Source organism: Tenrec ecaudatus, chromosome 2 (genome assembly GCF_050624435.1).
Source record: "Tenrec ecaudatus isolate mTenEca1 chromosome 2, mTenEca1.hap1, whole genome shotgun sequence".
NCBI lineage: Eukaryota > Metazoa > Chordata > Mammalia > Afrosoricida > Tenrecidae > Tenrec > Tenrec ecaudatus.
Window position 1 is genome coordinate 45,528,655 of NC_134531.1, and position 24,968 is coordinate 45,553,622.

The window sequence follows — 24,968 nt, forward strand, 5'->3', positions numbered from 1 at the left end:
CTTCTGGGCCTGGGTAGGCGCACCTTAAAATAGTCACAACTTGTAAGTGAAGACGGTGAATTTGAAACTGGCTGTGTTAAGCACTAGTCGGGAATCTTGTTTTTCCCTTCTCAGATTGTTGATCCCCCCGCTCCCTCGTTTCGCTATCTTCACGTGTGTCCTTGTGGAAATTAGATCATGCTTTAACAGGAATATATCTGCTCGACATTGGAAAAATATTGAAGTTTGCCGAAAAATAAACACCTTGCCATCAAGCCATCGCAACCCTGCAGGCAGAGTAAAACTGCCCTTTTGGGTTTCCAAAACGATACATTTTTATGAGACCAAAAAGCCTCCTCGTCCTCCCCACCCCCTTCTGCCGGAAATCTGGAAGTGGAAGAAAGGTCACATTTAGGAAGAAAACAGAGAGTCGTCGTTTTTGTGTGTTGTATATTTCAGTAACCCTCTAAGATGCACATGCCTCCAAGCACACTGGCAGCCGAAACAGGTTTTTCAAGAAAATCTTGGCTCATCCATAAGGTTCTGTGAGGAACACATGCTGCATTCTTAAACCAGGCCGATGAAATGTTGACATCACACGGCAGACCACAGAAAACCGGCACTGATGAAGGAATGTCGTGGAGAAGCCGGAACCAAAGTTCTGCGTTTGTCCCCTCTCCTCTGTGGTCTAGATTGGGCTCTTCCCCCGATTTCATCACTGTGTTCTATGCAGCGAACAGAAGCAACATGGATCTAAATGATAAAATGGATTGTGTTTGGGGAACAATTTATTTGAACTACTCTAGGGGTTAATTTCGGTTTGAGACCATGGCTTATGTTTGGAAAGACTTATTAACCAAGACAGTAATACAATCTTCTCATATTCCTTGTTAATCTTTGGAAACTCTGACTATAGTTGGACAGTGTCTTGAGATTGGAAAATACCAGATTTTAAAATGGAGAAAGTACTGACTCAGGTGGGTGTCCAGACAAAGTCAGCATAAGCAGTGAACTTGAAAGCCCTGTGGGGAGGTAAAGATTGGAGGTTTACATTTGAGAAGAACTATCGCCTTTGAATCACAGTATTGGTGAAGGATATGGAAGATGTGTCGTAAACTGCCAGAAGATCAAACAAATCTTAGAAGTATAAGCAAATGCTCCTTCAAAGTAAGCATGGTGATACCCAGTCTCATATTTTGGACGTGTCATTAGAAGAGACCCGTCACTAGATAAAGGGAGTCAAAAGAGCGGGCCAGCAAAATAAGAGGCAGGTCCTAAAGGAGATGGAGTAACAACGGTGGCTGTGGCAAAAGACTCACGCTTAGCAAGGCTGTTGTGAGGCTGGTGCACAACTGGACACCGTGTCCTTCTCTCGCACACTAAGTCACAAAGACTCAGAGGCAACTCAAGAGAACCTAACAAGGTTCATGGACTGGACCTAGCAAGCCTAAATCTACATGTTTCAAGGAAATTTGGTTTAATACCAAATTTTGGGAAAAATTCTTCCACAAGGCCACAAACAACTAAATGGACATTAATCCTGGGATTGCAGGCAGAAGTCCCAACTGATTAAATTTTGCTATTTTCCCCCAGTAGTTCTGGGATCGTTCCTAAGGAAGAGAGATGGAGATGCTAACCTAGGGCTTAGAAAACTTGCTACTATGTAAATTTCACCACGACTTCTGAAAGGTTTGTGTCCTTTACCAATTAAACTTCGACTAAGAAAACGCCATGATGAATAGTGTGAAAGTGTTCAGCAACTGCTTTGTATTTGATTTACCACGGAGAAAAACTGTAGCCCCTTAACCATCTTTCTTGAATGGAAATATTCACAGACATATGAGCTGATGAACGCTTATAGTGTGCACTTTTAGATCCGTCATGGACTGGAATCAACTGCCAAACACACAAAGTCAGCAAGTTTGGGGGTTGTGTGTGTGTGTGTGTGTGTTTATATCCATCATGGACTGGAATCAACTGCCAAACACACAAAGTCAGCAAGTTGGGGGGTTTTGTGTGTGTGTGTGTGTGTGTGTGTGTGTGTGTGTGTGTGTGTCTTGTGCTGACCAATGATGCTGAGGCTCTTCTACATTTACAAAGTAACAAATCAACCAGCTCCCATAAAAGCAGAAGCACGAATTTTACCAATGAATAGACCAGATGACTCAGACTCATACACTATATGACTCATGTATTTAACAGCAGAAATTCTTTTTCATTCAATTTTAAAAGAGAGTAAAGGAGACTTTTCTTCCACACTCAATTCTAGTTCCACTAAGCAAAAGATCATTCCCTTTTCTAAGCATACACTTGACACATCCCGTGTGTCAAGTATAAATGGAGAACAGTTATAAAAATACACACTCTCCTAGGTACTTTACAGACCTGGTTAAAAAGTAACCATTCTAGGAATTGTCCTGGATTGTCTTTAAATTGGACACAAATTATTTCTGAAAAAAATCAATTTAGATGGTTTGCAAAGAAGAATTATATACCAAAGAAGATCTAGGAAGAATCCAACTTAGTAAATTTACAAATATTACACTAATGGGGGAGGAGATGAGTGAGTCAGGGTGCAGTATAACAGGGATGAAACATACAACTTTGCTCTAGTTTTTTAATGCTTCCTCTCCCTCACTGTCATGATCCCAATTCTATCTTGTAAATCTGGCTAGGTCAGAGGATGTACACTGATACATATAAGAGGTGGAAGCACAGGGAATCCAGGACAGATAAACCCGTCAGGATCAATAATGAGAGCGGTGATACCAGGAGGATAAAGGGAGAGTGGGATAGAAGGGGGAAACCAATCACAAGAATCTACATATAATCACCTCCCTGGGGGATAGACAACAGAAAAATGGGTGAGGGGAGACCTCAGACATGACGTAAGACATGACAAAAAATAATAATTTATAAATTATCAGGGGTTCATGAGGGAGGAGAGGTTGGGAGGAAATGAAGAGCTGATACCAAGGGCTCAAGTAGAAAGCAAATGTTTTGAGAATGATGATGGCAACAGATGTACAAATATGCTGGACACAATGGATGGTATGTATGGATTGTGATAAGAGTTGTATGAGCCCCAATAAAATGATTTTTAATTACATTTATGTTAAGTGGACATGAAAAACAAATTTATGGATCTGAGTTACAGCAAGCAAACTAGAAAACCCTCGCCCCCCCAAAATAGTATTATTCAATGACTGTTTTTAGTCTCAAACACTAATTTCACATGGAGGCATGCATTTATTGTTCCTGATATGGGCCAGCAGCACCTATCACTATTAATTGCTGTCAAGCTCCTTCAGACTCTTAATGAAGCTACTTATGTTCAGCAGAATGAATCATCATGCAGTCCTGTGCTGTCTACAATCCCTGCCTGCCACATTAGAACTCAATCGTGCAGCCACTGTGTCTGTCAGTCTATCTCACTGAGGGTCTGGCGGTTTTATCTGACCTTCTACTTTACAAAGCACAGTGTCCTTCTTCAGAGACTGATCTCTCCTGTTCAAAGTGCATCGGATTAAATGTCACCATCCTCACTTCTAAGAAGAGTCTAGCTGTACTTCTCCCAAGATCATGCGTCTATTTATTACAGATCTGTAAGAATTCAAGAAGCCTTCACGAAGAATATTTGAAATGTTACCTCCTGATATGTTGAGGAGTAAAATGTGTCTTTTAACCTTTGAATTAAAGACAAGAATGATCACTTCCAAATTATGTTTCAAATTAATTATTATATTAAAGAGCTACTAAGATAAAATAGAGTAGAACAACTGGTCTAGAAGCTTTCTGAGACAGTAAATCTTCTTGGACGTAGAAAGCCTCATTTTTCTCCTATGGAGTGGCCAGTGGTTTTGAAGTGCTGACCTTGCCATTAGCTGCCCAACATGTAACCCACTATACCACCATGCTCATGGAGGAAGCAGTTAAAAGGATTAAGGACAAACTGGAAATCCCCTGCACAAGATCTCTTTAAAGTGTTGAAAAGCAAGGATATCACTTTGAGAATTAAGGTATAGTTGAACCAAGCCATGATCTTTTCAATCGCCTAATAAGCATATGAAAGTTGGACACTGAATAAGGAAGGTGGAAGAACCATTGATGCGTTTTAACTATAGTGATGCCAAAGAATGCTTAAATACCATGGTCTACTAAAAGAACAAATAGCTGTCTTGGAAGAAGGACAGCCAGAATGCTCCTTAGAGGAAAGGATGGCAAGACTTGGTCTCATTTAGTTTGAACACGTTATCAGCAAAGAATAATCCCTGGGGAAAGATATCATGCTGAGTAAGTGAAGGGGCAGGAAAAAGAGGGGGAGGCAATGTTTCAACACCTAACAACAAGACAAAATAGAACATGTTCGATATTTATACTTTACAGAGGCGTGGGTCATACATATTTCCAGATAACTGATGTTGACTGTAAGAAAATAAATATTTAAATGGAATCACCTGGAAGCATTTTAATCTCAATATTTGGTGAGCATTTCCTCAGGACATAAGGGAGCTTCTTTATATAAAGGCATCTCAATGAAATGCTGCTGAGCTTTGGGGATGTGAATGTGAATGCGTGTGTTTAACACTCTCCGAGCTCTTCCTCGGGAAGAAAGGAAGGAAGGAGGCAGTGGAGGCAGAAGGTCTGGAGGAGGAGTTGAAGGGAGATGTGATGAGGGAGGTTTAACATGATGCAAAGCCCAGATCAGTGACTCCGAGGACAGACCACCATGAACAGTGAGTCACTAATCTCCCAAAAACTGATTACATTTTAATGAACTTAATTCTCCACCTCAATTTGGCTTGATTGCAAGATCGATGTGTTCTAATGTTCTGGTTTAGAGATGACAATAGCAGAATGTTTTTGTTTGTCTCCCCTCACAGGACAGCCATGGGTCATATTCAGGGGTGGATGGGTATTGTTTAAAGTCATTTTTTCAGAAAATAAAAGGTATGCCATTTTTGTGCACCTCCATATTATTGTTAAATGTGCTTGGTCTCTCCCATCTCAAGCTCAGGAGTCACTGTCATAGAATGCCACACCACATTCTCAACATCTAGGAGATGCAGTCATTTCAGAAACCTGGACATATATTCCAATTAGTTCAAGACACAGAAATGACGTACCAATAACCTGTGAGCCAGACCTATCCAAGAAAAACCTGTCCTGTACATGGGGCATGGCAGCGGATCCAGGAGTCGACTGGGAGAGGCCAGCTCTGCCAACGGGCAGAACACTAATGCCAAAGGTCCATTTTCAAGTAGACATCCACCCTTGTGATTCAATTTTTTGAGCTGTATTTTACTTATGTTTATGACATGGATTATCGGATCTGAGAAATTTGGAATCCTCACAACAGAGGACTGAGGTCGTGGTCCCAAAGTCTGTCAGCACTCACCTGTGAAGTTAAAGGTGCCCCTGGGTCCCTTCGTCTCTCCAAAGAAGCAAGAATAACTTCCCATTTGGTTACGACTCGTGACCGTGAACCTAAAAATAATCCAAATCATTCATTTAGGCTTACTTCTCAAAAAGATGCCTAATGAAAAGACCTATCCATTGATCAACACGTTTTAAACACAAAGAAATAATTCTGTCTATTTGTAAACTGCAACAAGACGGTGACATTCAAGTAAATGCAAAAGAGATGGCAAGTCACCAAAAATGTTCAGGAGGAAACAGTGTTTTGCGAGCCAAGCAGGTGACAAGCGTTGCACTCACGTGTACCGGGCAGACAGCATGCTTCCCGCTGCACTGGTGAGGGAGCCATTTTCAAGCAGTTCATTATGTCTTTTCCACGTCACATTAACTGACTTCAAATCTTCAGATGTTGTAAGTTGGCAGGTGAGTTCTATATGCGAAGGACTTTTTAAAGTGATAGTTCTTTCGACTGGTACGTTAGAATGTTCTAGGAGCCATGAAAGAAAAAAAAAGGTCCCCATTACATACTGAGGATCTGTCCAATCCATACAGCACAACGTAAATGACCTACACCAATGTTCGATCAACAGTTGCTTAATTTAACACTCACTGACTGGAAGCCTTAAAGTGCTAGGCAAACATAGATGTGCGGTTCCTTTCATCGGCTGGAGACAACTTACTGCCACTGTGACTTTATCAAAGGCCTAACACTGTATCCTTATCGCTTTAAAACGCCTACAGCTGAGAAGAACACAGGACAGAGTCGAGAGGGTGCCAAGGGCTCCCTAAGACGGTCCAACTGAAACAACAAACAGCAGGGAGGGATGGAGCAGCTGTTTATTTTATGTAACCGTATCCTTGGTTACCAAATATTTACAATACTATTTTGTGGGTAATGTGTGCTATATAATTTTTATTGTTCCTAGTTTTCTTATTCATTAAGGACCTATACGAATTGGGTGAAGATACAGTCTTAAGACATAAATTAAACATTTTGTGGTAGTGTTCTTTAACTGAATTTATCAATCGGTATGAAATCCTGAAATATTTCACTCACACACACACACACACACAAATGCAAAGGGACTTGAAAAAGTTCATTGAGAATTAAAAAATGAAAATTTAAACTATAACTTTATTTCTAAACAAAAGCTCCATCGAGGTCAAGGACACTTCTGTAAGTGATATCAGCCATTTAGTTCATCAGTAAAGAACCAAGATTCCCGGGGATTTAACCATGTAACCGGAGTCTCTTTCACATTTTCACTGAAAAAAAAGAAAAGAAAAGAAAGAAAGAAAACAGTGCCCTGTCCAGATTTTTTAAGATTGGGAAAAATTTAAAAGTCAGAAGGAGCCAAAAGAGGACGGCATGATCTTGATAGGTATCTAATGATTTTCCTTAATAACTAACAAAACTGCCCTCGTTTGTTGAAACGAATGAGCAAAAGCATTGTCACAGTGGAGAAGGACTCTCTTGTGAAGCTTTTTTTTTTTAAGTGTAATCCAAAACCTATGGATTGGATTCTTTTTTTTTTTTTTAACAATTTATTGGGGCTGATACAATTCTTTTCACAGTTCATACATAGACATACATCAATTGTATAAAGCACATCTGTACAGTTTTTGCCCTAATCATTTTTTTCTCTTTTCTTCTTTTACATTTTATTAGGGACTCAAACAACTCTTACCACAATCCATACATATACATACATCAATTGTATAAAGCACATCCATACATTCCCTGCCCCAATCATTCTCAAGGCATTTGCTCTCCACTTAAGCCCCTTGCATCAGGTCCTCTTTTTTTTCCCCCCCTCCCTCCACATTCCCCCCTCCCTCATCTGCCCTTGGTAATTTATACATCGTTATTTTGTCATATCTTGCCCTATTCGGGGTCTCCCTTCCCCCCTTCTCTGCTGTCCCTCTCCCAGGGAAGAGGTCACATGTGGATCCTTGTAATCAGTTCCCCCTTTCCAACCCACTCACCCTCCACTCTCCCAGCATCGTCCCTCACACCCTTGGTCCTGAAGGTATCATCCACCCTGGATTCCCTGTACCTCCAACCCTCATATGTACCAGTGTACAGCCTCTGTCCTATCCAGCCCTGCAAGGTAGAATTCGGATCATGGTAGTTGGGGGGAGGAAGCATCCAGGATCTGGGGGAAAGCTGTGTTCTTCATCGATACTACCTCACACCCTAATTAACCCATCTCCTCTCCTAAGCCCCTCTATGAGGGGATCTCCATTGGCCGACACTTTTTAAGGGTATTTTTCTGCTAAAGCGTTGGCTAACTTTCTGAAAATAGTCTCGTAATGGCCTTCCAGAAAGTCTACAAGCAAAATACCCAAAGCAGCCTTAATAAATGCTTCCATGACCTTTGCTCTTAAGCAGTCTGCCTTTTCTTTGAATGAGTCACTTCCACGTCTTGGTCCCTGTGGTCTTTATTGTGTTTTGCCTTCAGGATGGACCTGGTACAGCCAGGATTCCTCTTGTTTAAACTGTCCATTGAAAGCCCTCCTCTTGTCTGCAGCTGATTTGTGTGCAATTGTTTTGGTTCCCATGGAACAGAAAGCTTGCTCAACTTAAATTTTCAGCCACAATTGTATAAACTTTTCCAATTGCTATGTCTTTGTTGTTGGCTATTGTCTATACTGTTAATTGCTTTTTTTAGTCAGTATGGGCTAACCAAGACAATTTTTTTTCTTGCAAATTAACGTGGATGGGCTACCACTATGGGCCTCACCTTCAGTATCAGCTTATACTGTGTAAGCTATGCCTTTGAAAGCTGCTGGTTTCTTTGGGTGCATTGTCCCTGTAAACTTTTCAGAAAACATCAATGATCACACCATACTCTTCTACCAATGCTTCGCCACTAATTTAATGTCTGTTCTTGCTTTGGTTTTAGCAGAATTCATGCGGTTCTCATTGGGGCTCTTTTCAAACGGATGTCTTCTTCTTAGTACTCCAAACCAGACTGTGTTCAGACATGTTATGACAAGTTAGTGCTAGTTTATTTTGGGTCCAAAAAGGTTTAAATACATGCGATTTTTTTTCATAATAAGCATGTGCCATGAACTTCTGAAGATAAAACACATATAAAATCACCAACTCATGGACTCTATTTGGTGAAAAACTTTTTTGAACAGTGGCAAATAATTTAAAATACACACAATCCTTCTTTTATACTACTTCTCTTATACTATATATACCACTGCCTAACCAATGAGTAGAGGAGAAGAAATTATCTTAATGGAAGAACCCTAGCAAATGAATGAAGATGAAATCATAAAACAGAATACACTGTTGCAACCGCTAATGAATCAATAGACTTCTGCATTTTACATGACTCTCATAAAAATCTCAGAGAGAATGATGTACCTCCTGAAAGAAAGAGTGCCCACCACCTACGAAATAATCTTGTCAAAAGTAAAAGGACACAGTGAGAACTGAAATTGGTTACGTCTCTCAATGCAATTCCCACTTTATAAAAATTACCCAGTAGAGAGGAATGTGATGATTACAATCCCTAAATGTATCTGCATCATCTAGATTGTGGAGAAAATGTAAAAAGAGCCAGTTTTCTCAACAAATTGGAAGATAAACAAGAAAAAGGCAGATATATAATATAATCAAATTTCTAAAAATCTTACAGAACTAAGTCACTTCATAAAAACTAAAACACCTTGCTGCCAATTCCAACACATAAAGATCCTATTAAACAGTATAGAACTGCTCCATTCTATTTTTTTTTAATCATTGTATTGGGGGCACGTACAAGTCATCACACTCCATACGTAACATCCATTGTGTCGGGCACATTTGTACACTTGTCATCATCATTCTCAAAACATTTTCTTTCTACTTAAGCCCTTGGTATCAGCTCATATTTTCCCCTCCCTCCCCTCTCTCTCCCATGAATCCTTGATAATTTATAAATTATTAGTATTTTTGTCATGTCTTACACTGCCCAGTGTCTCCCTTCACCCACTTTTGTCCATCCCCCAGGGAGGGGGTTATATGTAGATCCTTGTCATTGGTTCTCCCTTTCTACCACACCCTCCCTCCACCCTCCTGGTATCGCCACTGGTCCCAAAGGGATCATCTGTCTTGGATTCCCTGTTTCCAGTTCCTATCTATACCAGTGTACAACCGCTGATCTAGCCGGATTTGTAAGGTAGAATTGGGATCATGATGGGGGGTGGGGTAGGAAGCATTTAAGAACTAGAGGAAAGTTGTATGTTTCATTGTTGCTACACTACACCCTGACTGGATCGTCTCCTCCTTGCAACCCTTCTGTAAAAGGATGTACAGTTACTTGCCTACAGATGGGCTTTGGGTCCCCACTCCTCATTCCCCCTCATTCACAATGATATGATGTTTTTTGTTCCTTGATGCCTGATACCTGATCCTATCGACACCTCATGATCACACAGGCTGGTGTGCTTCTTCCAGGTGGGCTTTGTTGCTTCTCAGCTAGATGGCTGTTTATCTTCAAGCCTTTAAGACCCCAGATACTACATCTTTTGAAACAGGGCACCATCAGCTTTCTTCACCACATTTGCTTATTCACCCACTTTGTCTTCAGCAATTGTGTCGGGAAGGTGAGCATCATATAATGCCAGATTAATAGAACAAAGTGTTCTTGCATTAAGGGCATACTTGAGTGGAGGCCCAATGTACATCTGCTATCGTAATACTAAATCTATAAATGTATGCACATATACCTATTTCCCCGCCATCATATATAAATATATTTACATATGCACATGCCTGCATTTAGACCTCTATAAATGTCCTTTGCCTCCTAGTTCTTTCCTCTATTTCCTTTTATTTTCCTCTTGTCCCACTATCATACTCAGCCTTCATTTTGGTTTCACTAATTCCTCTCGGTTACATTACCCTTGAGCAAGCCCTACCAGGCCTCGTACACCCTCCTCACAACCATTTTGGATCACTTGTTGTTCCCTTGTCCCTGGGTTTGTTAACACCACTTCCTCCACCCACCCCACCCCTCTCCCATGTGCCCCCAGAACCAATGGTCCCGTTGTTTTCTCCTCCAGATTGTTTATCCTGCCTATCTTATCTAGAGAGACCTGCAGGAATAATAATATGCACAAAAACAAGGCAGAGCAAAATGAAGCCAACAAAAGAAAACAACAAAAACCAATTGGGGGGGGGCGGGGGAGAAAAGCCTGTAGAAAAGGTCTGTTTGTTGACCTTTAGGAGTGTTTTCCAGTCGAAGCTGATGGGGTGTGACGCACTGGCCTGGAAGATTATTTTTTATATTCCCTGCGGATTTCATTGCTCTGTTCCCCTTGCTGTTCTGTTCCAGGCCCTTAGTGTTTTGCCTGGGTGTGGTGGGATGAGATCAGGTGTAATTCCCACACTGTGTATCCAGTGTTGTCCCCTGTGGGGCTATGGGTCAGTGAGGGATGCCGTGTCTCATAGTGGGGCCAGCCATATGATCCTCCATGTGGATTGACTGCTCTGAGCAGGAATAACATCCTCAAGGCTTGGTGGGCCAGGAAGTGTTCCACTCTTTCTTCCTCCCCCTTCATTTGCTCCTGTGTCCTCTATCAGACATGTCCCTCTCCCTGAGCTGCTGCTTCAGTGCTGTCCTCTGAAGTGAAGTCTTCTGAGGGGAGGTGGTGCAGTCCATGTAGTTAGGACTGGGGCTGGCCCCTCAGACTTTTCTACTGGCTCCCTACTCCATGTCGGTACGTTGCATTCTCATCTTGGAGAATTGCCCTTTTCTTACAGAAAGACTGTCACATCTTTCTCTCTTAAAATTGCTGGTTGGTTTGAACTGTCAACCATTTAGCTAGAAGCTGGGGACTTTAACCACTTGACAAAAAGGGGTCCAGTAGTAAACTAAACTCATTATCAACAAGTTATTTTTGACTCAAAAAACTATAAAACAAGGTTTTTTTCTATATAAAACAGTAGAACTGCCTGTATATCGTTCAGTGGGCTATCTATCTTCATGGAAATAAACTGTCACGCTTTCTCACTTGGAGCAGCTGATGTGTTTGAACTGTTGACCTTTTGGCTAGTAGGGAGCACTTGACCATGGGCCACAGGGTTCTTTAATAATGGGATTTAAAAAAAACTCATTGTCACAGAATGTACTGCAAATCTTAATGATCCTTTGGGGTAGGGAAGAAATGCCCAGGTAGGTATCTGAGACATGTGATCAAGTTGGTTCTGATTCACTGCAACCCCATGTACAATAAAAATAAAACACGTTCTGGGCGTGTGCCATCTTCACAATGTTTCCTATGCTTGAGTGCACCGCCCAGGTCTCCCTGTTTCCCACTGCCCTACGAGTGCAGGAAGCATGGTGGCCTTGCTAGTGTCTGGACTCTGCTGAGAACATGGCCTAGGTACCCTTGGCTGGCCTTCCTCCAAGAGAGGCCTTTTTGCTCTTGTAGCAGCCCATGTCCTTCAATATTCTTTGCTAGTACCATATTTCAAATGCACAAATTCTTCTTCAGTCTTCCTTATTCAATATCCAACTTTCACATCAATATGGGGCAATGAAAAATAGTACAGCTTTGACTAGGATGGTGGAAGGAAAGTGGGGTAGAAAGAAAGGGGAACTGATGACAAGGATCTACATATAACCCCCTCCCTGGGGGACTGACAACAGCAAAGTGGGTGAAGGGAGATGTCAGACAGTGTAAGATATGAAAACATAATAATAATTTATAAATTATCAAGGGTTTGTGAGGGAGGAGAGTGGAGAGGGAGGGGGGTAATGAGGAGCTGAAACCAAGGGCTCAAGTAGAAAAAATGCTTTGAGAATGATGATGGCAACAAATGTACAAATGTGCTTGACATAATGGATGGATGTATGGATTGTGATAAGAGTTGTACGACCCCCCAACAAAATGATTTTTTTAATTTATAAATTATCAAGGATTCATGAGGGTGGGAGGGAGTGAAAGAAAGAGGCGCTGATATCAAGGGCTCAAGTGGAAAGAAAATGTTTTGGAAATTATGATGGCAGTATATGTACAAATATGCTTGACACAACTGATGTACGGATTTCTATAAGAGCAGTAAGAGCCCCCAATACAATGATTTATTTAAAACAAATGAACAGAAACAATCTTATGGCCTGGGTCAGGTGCACCTTGATCATCAAAATGGCATCCTTGCTCTTCAACACAGTAAAGAGGTCTTGTGCACAGATTTACCAATGAAACATGTCATTTGATCTCCCGACTGCTCCTTTATGAGCAGTGACAGTGGATCCAAGCAAGACAAAAACTTCAATCTATATGTTACCTATGGGTGCAGTTGTGAGGATTTTGGTCTTCTTCACAATGAGGAAACAATCCACCGGTTGCATACTTCAGAGGAAGGTGTTGTTAAAAGACCTTAGGTATATCTTGCGCAGCATATAGTTGGATTGAATACGTAGAGTGGGAGGATATAATATCTTCCTTGCTTTTTAAAAAATCATTTTATTGGGGGCTCATACAACCCTTATCACAATCTATATTTCCATCCATTGTGCCAAGCACATTTGTACATTTGTTGCCATCATTGTCCTCAAAGCATTTGCTTTCAACTTGAGTGTCTTTCTAGATTTTAAAGCATGTAGTATTCCTTAGTTCTGTCCACACCGCCTCTTAATCCAGGTGCAGGTTCTGCGTAAGCAACAATGAAGCCTGTTCTCAGACCGTCCATAGTTTGTTTTGTTCTCCACAGTCCAATGCCTTTGCAGAGTCAATAAAACGCAAGCCAGTATATTTCTGGTCTTCCCTGCTTTCAGTCGAGATCCATGTGACATCGGCAATGATGTCCCTTGTTCCACATCTTCTAATCTGTCCTGAATTAATGGCAGCTCCATGTCAATGTTCTGCTGCAATCATTGTTGGATGATTTCCACCAAATTTTGCTTGGACGGTATATCGGTGACATTGTTCTATAATTTGTACGTTCTGTTGGGTTACATTTCTTTGGAATTGATGCAAATATGGATCTCTTGCGGTCTTTTTGTCAGGCAGTTCTCTTTCACATTTCCTGACATGGATGAGTGAGTGCTTCCAGTGCCTTATCAACTTGTTGAAAGACTTTAATAAATAATTACTGGTGATTGGAATGCAAAAGTTAGAGACAAAGGGGGAAACCAGTAGTTGGAAACTATGGCCTCATGATAGGAGCAAAGAGGCAGGTAGCATGACATTGCAAGACCAATGACTTCTGCCTTTCTGCAACAACACAAGAACAAGTGTACACGTGAACTTCTCTCAATGGAATATACAGAAATCAAGTGGACTACATCTATGGGAAGAGACAATGGAAAAATTCAGTATCAGCAACGCAAACCAGACCGGTGAGCGGCTGACTGTGGAAATGATTATGAATCGTTCATGCGCTAAGTTCAAGTTGAAGCTGAAGAAAATGAAAACAAGCCCATAGGAGTCAAAATACACCCTTGAGTTTATCCCATCTTAACTTTGAGAATGTCTCAAGAATAGATTTGACTGCTTAAGCACTGCTGACAGAAAACCTGATGAGCTGTGGAAAGATGTCAAGAACAGCAGTCATGACGTAAGCAAGAAGTAATTAAGACGGAGAGAAAGAAAAATGTTTCAGGAAAGAAAGAGAAACAGTGTCAAGCCCTGGGATCTTTGGTCCTGGGCCCTTGTGGTGTCGTGGACAATGCAAGGCCAGCACTTGGAACCCACCAGCCACTCTCAGGAGAAAGATGGGGCTTGTGCTCTCATAAAGATTTACTGGCTCAGTAACAGAAAGGAAAACCAAAGGAGGAAAGGAAAGAAGGAAGGGGAGAGGGGAAGGAAAGAGAAGATCTAAGTGGATGTCAGGAGAGACTCTGAAACTTGCTCTGAATTGTAGAGCGCCTAAAGCAAATGGAAAACATAATGAAGTAAAAGAGCTAAACCGAACATTTCAAAGGGCAGCTTGAGATGTATTGTAGTGAAATATGCAAAGCGCTAGAATTAAAAAATGCAAACAAAAAAATTGCTCAGCAATCTACAATGGAAAGGACTGACGAAAAACTGCTAGCCTCCAAGTGCAATATTGAAAATTCTAAGGACAACCTATTGAACAATGCAACAATCACGAAAAGAAAATTGGAAGAACGCACAGACTCACTGTACCAAAAACTAGTCCACGTTCAACTATTTCAAGATGAAGCCCATGAGCAAGAACCAATAGTGTTGAAAGAAGTTCACGCTGCACTGAAGGTGCCAGTCAAAACAAGACTCCAAATACTGATGGGAAAACTACTGACGCCCGCTGGTAGCCTGATGGCGCAGGGCAGTTAAAACTGGAATGCACAGCTAAAATACACACGTACAATTAGCTTAAATACAATGTACAACATTACTTTTAGTTACATTTAAAACGTTACAGAGACGCTTGTGTAAGTGGTGGCCAGGGGCGAAGTGTGCAAACAGTGAAGCACAGCTAGTGTGGAGTACTTTGTGTGCACACGCCTGAAATAAGTGCCTGTGTGACTCAAAAATCGCTGAACTGAATGTTATGTTCAAAAGGGATGAAAAACAAAACAAGCTGTAAAAGACCTCTCTAAGACTCAGTTATATAGGGCAAAAACTTGAGTAAGGAAATGTGAAAGAATTTACACATGTCAGCATATTTACTAAACACCTACGGCGTACCAGGCATCCGACTAGGTACCAGAAACAAGAGAGTATGTTTCAAACCTGGGGTCTTTGGAGCGCGGCCCCGGTGGTGTAGTGGACTGTCCAAGGCCAGGAACATGAGCCCACTGGCCACTCTTGGGAGAAAGATGAGGCTTTCTGCTCCCATAAAGGTTTACAGCCTCAGGCACCCAAAGGGGGCCATTCTACTCGGTCCTATAGTGTCACTGAGAATCAGAATTGGCTGGATGGCAGTGAGAATTGGATTATTCTGTCCATTTTCTCCACTTCATCTTTAAATCTGTGGTACCCTTGAGACTGACTTGATCCTACCTGTCAGGAACTGTACTGTCTTTTAACTCATTAGCAAATATCCTAAAAGAATGATTTTCACACATTTCATGCCTTCACCAGCATTCATGCTTCAACGAAGCTATTTCAATGTCTGAATAATCATATTACAGAAACTGCTTTCTTTTAGGTTAAAATATTTGGCCTCACTCCTCACACGAGGTTAGCTTAAAACTAGTATAGAATGTCTGTCTACCTCAATGTTTCTCAAGCAGTGTTATTACCCCTGGCAGGGCAGAGTGGAGTACTAAAATGATCCAGGGGGTCTGCAAAACCAAATGCCTCCACTGTGTCTTGCATTATGGGCTAGAGTCCAAACACTGTATTTGCCATGGGGGTGCTGGGCAATTTTGTTCTGAAAAGGGGCAGTACTTTGGGTGTTCATGATCTAGAGCATTGTACTCCTTTAAAGCATATCTCTATGTGCACTGCTGTGATATTCCGGAAGCTATGTCACCGGTAGTTTAAAATTCAAGAAGGCTCAAGGGTCCCCCAAAGTGAGAAAGCATAATTTTTAATAAGAACAGACTGCGAAGAAGGAATAGGCTGTCCACTTCTGAGGAACCAACCACCGAACCCCTTATGAGTAGCAGCGAAACACTGTCAGACACTGAAGACTTGATGAACAGAAGCAGGGCGCTGTCAGCTACTGTGCCGGAGGATGAGCTCCTTAGGACCGCAGAAGGCACCGAAAGGACAAAAACCAAAACGTCTGGCTGTGGAAAAGCAGCCTTCTCAAAGCAGTCAGCTTTCCTGATGTTGGTGGGGAAAGCCTGGGGAAGTAACGCCTTCAGGGTCTTCACTTGCTGATGGGGCACCACTCACATTGAGAAGAGCGAGCTGCAACTATCAATTAATAACCAGAATTTGGAAGGTATGAAGTGTGAATCTAGGAAAAGTAGAGGTCAACACAAATAAATTAGGTTGTATAAAGACCAAATCCCAGGCATTAGTGAGCTGAAATGGACCGGCATTGGCCACTTTGAATTAGAAAATCATATGGTTTACATGGTGGAAATGACACAACCAGAGGATTGGCATTGCGCTACTCATCAAAAAGGACATTTCAAGATCCATTTCCCAATACAATGCTGTCTGTGAAAAGACTCTATCCATAGTAAAGGAAACCCAGTCAATACTATTGTTCAAATCTATGCCCCACCACTAAAGCTAGTAATAAAGAAATTGAAGGATTTTACCAACAATGGCAGTCCAAAATTGATAAACATGCAATCCAGATGCATTGATAACTACGGGCGATTGGAATGCAAAAGTTGGGAACAAAGAGGAAAGAATGGAGTTGGAAAATAGGGACTTGATTGCAGGAATGAAACTAGAGAGTTGATGACCGAATGTTGAAAAACTAATGACTTGTTCACAGCAAAGAACACTTTTTCCACAACACAAATGACTACTATATGCAGGACTTATTCAGATGGAAAACACAGAAATCAAATTGGATACATTTGAGGGAAGAGACAATGTACAAGCTCAACTGTCAGCAGCTAGAACCAAGCAAGAGGTCAACTCTGAAACAGACCATCAATTGTTCACATGTAAGTTCAGGTAGAAGCTAAAGAAAAATCTGAAAAGTCCAAGGAAACCGAATTATGATCTTGAGTCTAAGGCACCTGAATTTGAAGAACATCTCGGGAACAGATGTGCTGCACTGAACACGAATGACTAGACCTGATGCTCCAGTGGAGGACATCAAGAACATTCTACATGACGAAAGCAAAACATCATCTGAAATTCAGGAAAGATGACAAGACCAAAATGGATTCAGAAGGGATTTTGAGACCTATGCGTAAAAGGAGCGTCAATAAAACAAAATAATCTCAAATCTCTTAGAGGTATCATTAGTCGGTGACGTTAAGTAGGTTCTGATTCATCTTGACCCCACATATAACGGAGAGAAAGGCTTCTGTGGTCCTTCACGATCCTCCGAACCTTTGCTGTGCTTGTTCCCCTTGTTGAAACCACTGTATCACTTCATATTGTTGAGGGTCTTTCTTAATGTATGAGGGGCTTCAGAAAGTTCATGGAATGTTTTCAATATCTTTTTATTCAATTTTTCCATGAACTTTTTGAAGTCCTTGATGTCCGCCTGCAACTCATCTGGTTTAGGCTCATTACTGTTCCATGCACCAAATCCACTCCTGAGATGGTCTCAATTCTTGTGGCATATCCTCAGGGCTCTACTGTTGTTCTCATGAACTTGCTTTCATTTTCTTCAGCTTCACCTTGAACATTCATGCTAGTAATTGATGATCTGTTACAAATTCATTCTCTGTGCTAATGATATTCAACTTCTGTATTGTTTCTTTCTACAGATATAGTCAATTTCTTAAACGTATATTCTATTTAATGTGGTCCAAATGTAGAGTTGTTGTTGATATTGTTGATAAAAAAATGAGTTTCCACTCAAAGTCAGTTTACCTTAATGGTGTGGATGGAATGAAGCTTTGAGCATCTTCATGTGCTGATGTGGTAGGACTCAAAATGAGAAAGAAAACAAAGCTCAGAGACATTCACTAGAATTGGAATGTGGGAGATGCACAGTATGAATCAAGGATCATGGCGAAGCATCAAAAATTAGGTAGCGCACTAAAGATAGATACCCTAGGCATTAGTAAACTAGTAACATGCAATTTTGAATTAGATCATCAAGTGGTCTACAATACCCAAAATGAAAATCTCAATAACAGCAGCATGACATTCATCACCAAAAAAGAACATTTCAAGATCTACCCTAAAGCATAACACTGTCAGTGATAGCATCTATATGCCTATAGAAAGAAAAGGTAATGTGACTGTATTCAAAGTTATGCCCTGACTACTAATGCCGGAGGTGAAAAATTGAAGAATTTTTACCAATTTTTTAAGCCTGAAACTGATCAAACATTCAATGCAATGCATTGATAATTATTAGTAAGTGGGATGTGAACATTGGAAACAAAAAAGAATCAATATTTTTAAAACAAGACTTTGGTGATAGAAATGACACTGAAGATAATATAATAGACCAGTGAATTTTTCGCTAAAAGTCAAAACTCTCAGTTCCATTCAAACTTATCTTCCCAAGTCTATGGGAGACTCTGTAAGGGCAGGTGTGAAGGTCTGCAGGTGCCATCTTCATGACCCTGGGTGGGTTTGAACCCACTGTGGTTGCTGTTGTGTCAACCCATTCCCGCCCAATCTGATGTTATTATCTAGTAATTCTTCCTTCTTGATGGCGTGTCAAAGGTGACTCTCATCTTCTTCTGCTCTAAGGAACACTCTGCTTGGGTTTCTTCTAAGCCTGGTGCGTGTGTTCTCCTGGCAATCCGCCGTTCAGTCAGTGTTCTTACCACCGCCAGAGTTCACATGCACCAGTTCTTTTCCTGTGGTCCGTTCCACTGTCCAGTGTTTGCATACATATGAGCCGATTGAAAAGGCTTTCATGTCTTTCACCAGAAGCAGACAAATGGCCTTGCAGAAATCATTTCTTTTAGAAAGATTAATACAAGACTACTCCCAAGAAAGCAGAGGTTAAATATATCCCAAATGACCCATTTTCCCAAACCGTTTACCACTCCATCATTTCTGCCACCAACAACCACTCCTCCCCTCAGCATATTTCCTTACATCCCGGGGGTATGTGATTCACAACGTGAAGGAAAATGGGCCATGGTTGTGCTGATAATGCCTATGTAGGTGCTGGAAAATCACAAATCCAAAATTCAAGTGTCTGTCTGGAGGACCCCCCGTGTCCCCAAGGCTGTGGACACTGGTAAAGTCAGGTCAGGGGACTGGCCTCAACTCAAGTCCCTTAAATCTGAAATCTGCCAGAGAAACCAGCAGCAGGATCTGAAGGTCACCCTCCACTCCTGGCCCTCCTCTCTTGCTAGTAGTGAGACCTCACTCCCTGCTTTTGAGATACTGCAACTTAAACCCACAGCAGAATCGCAATCACTCACAGCTGAATCATATAATCATCGGTATCTTCCCCCATCTTCTTACCCAGACCACATGGGAAAAAGCATTCATTTGGCGGGATAACAAAACCTAACTATGGCTAGAAGAGGTATAAACAATTCACTACCCTGCAGACCCCCGACCTTCCTTGGTCACTGGAGTTATGTTTCTAAAGCAAAACTTAGATCATTGAACTCTCCTGACTGAGTACTTCTCATCAGCAAAACAAAATCTCTTGACATCAAATGCTTCCATTTCATGTGTAAAAAACGGGACATTATATATTTTATGAGACTGTACAGAGGATTAAATGAGACATTTGTTAAAAAAATAATAGTAATATAACGCCAAACCAAACTCACTGCCATTGAGTTGATGCCAACTCACAGAGACACTCCAGGACAGAGCAGAGAGGCGCCTTTGGGTTTCCAAGCTTGTCACTCTGTGAGAATAGAAAGCCCTGTCTTTCTCCCATAACATAGCTTCGCAAACAAAGGTCTCGTCACAATCTCTCACCACTTACCTTATTGAGGTAACATAGGGGAAGGGAAGACCGTGGGGGAGGTTCATTGAAAAATTCCATTATCTTTTAATTCTGTTTCTCCATAAATTTCTTGAAGCTCCATCATGTAAGAATAGCTGTCATGTAGCACGCTAGAGTTATATGTTGCTTGTCATTTAATATTCACAACAACCCAGTAGGTTAAGTACGACTGTCGTTATCCCTGCGTTAAACATGAAGAAGCTACAGCTGTTTGCCCAATATCACACACCAAGAGAATGGGAGGACTGATTCTCAAATTCTGATGTAGTTGAGTCCAGATCCCCGTAAACAGCAAGACATATGAACTCTCAAAGACAAGGAATTCTTCATCACTTTCAAACAACTGCACCAACGCACTAAATAAAAGGCAGTGAGGCAGTACAAAATTGCAGAGGGCACTACAGCAGAGTGAGGGTAGATGGAACAGAGGGATCGGTACTTTTTAAATCTTCACCTTCACAAGAAAATACTTTTTAATAGCATTAAAACCGCAAAGTAGCCATGATTTGAAGCAGGTCATCCTCAGATTCTAATTGCCATTTGACTATTTCCTGTGATTCTCTGCAAATGCTCCACTCGCATATGGTTCCTTAAGGTGCTTCCCAGAGAATCATGGCTTGCATTTCAAAATACTTGTATTCCAGTACAGAAGAATAAGATGAGGGCTTCAGTACTCATGAAATGAACATGAGGACACCGTGTACCCAATGCCCTGGTGGAAAGCATGATCCACTAGTTTGGTGATGAGTTTCTGACTTTCAGATGGTTACACCTTGATGTCGGCCCTTGACATTTAAATGCCCATCAGTGGTTTATATCTTTCAGTATCAATTCCTGGGGTGCCAAAATGCAGATAATCAGGTGCACGGAGAAAAAAAAAAGCCTAAACCCTACTTCCCTGATGCCGGACTGTGAGTGATGAATGTGAATCCACTGGAAATGTGTGTCCCTCTGTTCAGACACCGGCTGTTCATGCAACAGTCCTCTCATCTTAATCACCCACATTGAGGGCACATCTCACAAACTAAAGTGCAGTCTTCCAGATTGCCAAATTTGCCCAAACTTTAAGAAGCCAGCCAAAAGATCAGGGGTCCCCACAACACTCCCCGTGGACGGGCTGCAAATTCAGGGTTCCGGGTACCCCCTCATAACACCAGCCGCAAGTTGAGGAGCCTCCAAGATCCCTTGCTTATAATCTGCTGGCCCCCATTCAGCTTGCGGGGTTTCTGTTGTCAACTGCACTGATTGTGCACAGGATTCCGTCCTTGACCAACAATTTGGCCTGGCTAAGGCAAGGCACCCTGGTTGTCCATTAACTTGAGTAGCCATCCCAAACCTTGCACAGTGCACGTTCCACTTACCGGAACACCTGCACCTCCAAAATACGCTGACTTCTAATTTTTTGACCAGTAATTTCCCAAGCTTGTGTCTGAAATTGGTCAAGGAATTGTGCCAATGGGTCAATATAAAGAAGAGTTTTTCCAATGTTACCAGGCTGGTTAAGAATATTGCAGGCTGATGTTTTGATTTTAATCTCTTTAATTAAACTAGAAAACACTGATTGAGATGCCAAACTCTAAAATGTGTGGAAGGAAAGAAGAATAAAAAGAGTACCATAATATTCTAATTGCAGTAACACAGGGAATTCCAAACATAGACACTAGAAAATTTGGTGTCATAGTGTAAAAATATTCTATTATCAAAATATCAGTTTTTGTTTTTTGTTGTGCTAATTACCCCCTATTGTATGCAGCCTTATTATATGTTAAATGTCACTTTGTAAAACAGTGATATCAATAAGAAAAGTATATTATTCAGAGTAAGTCAACTATACTTTCAAAAATACATGTATAATATCAACAAATGAAATTTCTATGACTCACCTTTCAAGGAATCAAGCAATTACAATGGCTTTGTTGTCATAATTTTTGAATGAATTGTTTCAAAAGTAATGGCAGTGTCTTTAAAATAGATATAATTGTTTTCATAATGCTATTAAATGGTATGAAAAGTTGGTCATTAGGAAAAGCTGAATTCATAATGGTTAACAGCATGCTCTGACATCAAAGTGCTCAAGTTCAAAACACAACTACTATCTCAAACTAAATCTATTTGGGTTTGTTAAGAGAAGGAAATATAAATATGTACATGATATAAATACCTGGGGATTTTCAAGTAAATAGCAATGTGTTAAACACATAAAATTACGAAACAACTGGACATTCATGAACTAGACGCCATGGTTTGTATTCTTTGAAGACAAATGGTCAGTTTTCCCCCAATTTCCCCAGTTCGATTTAAGTAAATGTATGAAGAGGCTGGCCAAGGTTGTCAGGATGCTCCAGAAATTTACCAACTATGTAGAAATTTGAATCTCTGTAAAAGAAATACTTGATCCTAACAGGATCATGAAGTGTCCTAAAGGAAAGGAGAAAGGCAAGTAATGTAAGTTTTAGTGATCATCACGAACAGCCAGCGCCATCAACACTGGCAAGCAGAGAGTTACTGATGACATCAGGAAGGCCGCCATTAAAATTCCTAATCATCTTCAAATGCGAATTCCACATTTTGTAAAGGTAATTTTTGAAAGCAAACCTTATGGTGCAAAGATACAACCAGACAGTATCAATCTTGGGACAAATTCAATATCTGATTCTCAACAGAGAGATGCAATGTTACCACATGAATGTTGAACCACTCCTTTCCAGGAGGAACACTGGTTTTAAGAACACAATTAGAGTAAGACTGGCTTGAAGTTGAGCCCTCCAAGCAGGTTAAGTAAATGTATACCCATCTTGGCATCAATGAAAACGCCCACTCTTTGCTCACTCCTTAGTAAGCTGACCATTTGTTTCCCAAGATCTAGCTGGGAAAGGAGGGAGTAAGCTGCAGCCAAGAGGCCGGATCAAAGAACTTGAAAACCTTGTTTTCATATGAATCTCTCTTAAATAAACATTTCATCCTACCTGAAGAAAAGAATAACTGGGCCATTAAAACCATAAAACAAACTATAGCAACACAGAAATGTTGTAATTCCCTTTTTAAAGAAAGAGTAAACATGAAGTACTGGCAAGGGATTGGGACTTCAGGGAAGAAACAGGATTTGCACAATGTCGTAAAATATGCTACAAAAAATTCAGAGCAAACATTCCCTTGGAATCAGATTGGAAGGAGCAAGAATATTCTTTTGCTAGTCGATGGAAATAGAGAAGTAGACCCGAAGACAGCCATGTGCCACTGACCTTCCTTCATACAGTCTATGAAATAGAATTCTGTGAGAGTTTGGGCAGAGTGCAAACACTTTAACATTGGTGGGCATGTCTAACTTACAGACGATTCCTACTTGCCCTTTAAAGCCAAAAAGAAATAGACACAAAGTTTTAGCATTTGGCAGATTCAGTACAGGACAGGAATGTGGAAATTTTCTAGTCAAAGCCCAGAAGTGGGAGACATAAAAGCACAGTTAGCCTTTCAGAAGCCTGCTGCATGAGACTGGATGCTTGGCAGGACTGTTGGAGAGTTACACACATTCAGAGCAGTGTGGTCAGCCACCATCTTTGGCCTGGGTACCATAAACTTGGGTAGGGCATCAGTGCTTTGAAACACACTCAGAATCAGGAGGTAAAAGAATTGGTTACTATCCAGTATGGACTCTGCTTCTCCTCTGAGAGAGATTAAGATTTTAGCAAGGCGAAATTCAACCCATAACTTTTCCTGTTCCAGCTATCTTCTGGGTCACCATAACTTTTAGATTGTTAGTCTGAACCAGGCAGAACAGGTTTGAAATCCCCACAAAGTCTGACAGACACAGGAGCAGATCTCATGTGTAACCTGGGTAGTTCCATTCCTCAGTCTGTCAATATTAAATATCTATATGTAAGTTGGAACAGTTAGGTACAGATCATATTTTAACCTTGGCCAGTAAAATGTTTCTCCAAAGAAACATTTCTGGATGTATTAAAACATCATTAACATAGTAATAAACCAAAAATAATAATGTTTTGATGTACATCACAAAGTTGTACCTATTTATTCAAATTTTTATATAATAGGCTTTAGAGATGCACATGCAAGTGGACATTACTATGGTAATTAATTACACAATTTCCTCTCAACTTGATAAATAAGAATGAAGGGATGGAGCCTAGCCTGTCACTCACATCAGTCTAGCGATCCCTTGAAGGCGTGGCCTTCTCCTGAGGATTCTGGTACTTCCTCTCTTCCTCCCTGGAGGTGAGACACACTATCCTTCTGCTTCACCTTCCTGTTGACAAGCTACCTGGACCCACACTTGTGGCCACCAGAGCCCTAGAGATGTGTCCACTGCCATTGGACCCACAGGACTTTCCACCTATCGGCCTGTGATCTTCCTGCATTCATGTGCTGTGTGAATCTGAAGAGAAATTCATGAGCTAATATCGGACTTATGGGCTAATATTAGACTCATTGACTTGATCTGGACAGGGCTGGGATGTATCAGTACATAATTACTTGAAGTGGATGCATAAGCAAATGTGGTATATAAATCAGATGGTGTCCGGATCAAAAGATACAGTATCTGGGGTCTTCAAGGCTTGAAGATAAACAAGCAGCCATCTAGCTGAGAAGCAACAAAGCCCACATGGAAGAAGCACATCAGCCTGTGTGATCATGAGGTGTCAATAGGATCAAGTATCAGGCATCTAAGACCCAGAACAAAAATTTATATCTTTGTGAATGAGGGAGAGTGCTCAGTGGAGACCCAAAGCCTATCTGTAGACAACTGGATACCCCCTTACAGAAGGGTTACAAAGAAGAGAAGAGCCAGTCAGGGTGCAGTATAGCACCAATGAAACACACAACTTTCATCTAGTTCTTTAATGCTTCTTCCCACCCACTACCATGATCTCAATTCTACCTTACAAATCTGGCTAAACCAGAGCACGTACATGGGTACAAATAAGAACTAGAAATACAGGGAATCTAGTAGAGATAAACCCCTCACCAATATTGAGAATAGCCATAGCAGGAGGGTAAGGGGAAGGTTGGAGGAGATAGGAGGAACTGATCACATGATCTACCTATAACCCACCCCCTCCCC

The 24,968-nt window shown here is 41.1% G+C and overlaps 1 protein-coding gene across 1 annotated transcript in view; it reads right to left on the reverse strand.

Annotated features, from left to right (window-relative positions):
- EMB (embigin) overlaps positions 1 to 24,968 on the reverse strand; it is a 59,461-nt gene that overhangs the window by 20,961 nt on the left and 13,532 nt on the right. The window contains exons 3-4 of the mRNA XM_075541017.1: positions 5,698 to 5,884; positions 5,378 to 5,466 (exon numbers count right to left, since the gene is read on the reverse strand). Of these exons, the coding sequence (XP_075397132.1) occupies positions 5,378 to 5,466; positions 5,698 to 5,884 (276 nt within the window). The remainder of the gene's footprint in view (positions 1 to 5,377; positions 5,467 to 5,697; positions 5,885 to 24,968) is intronic.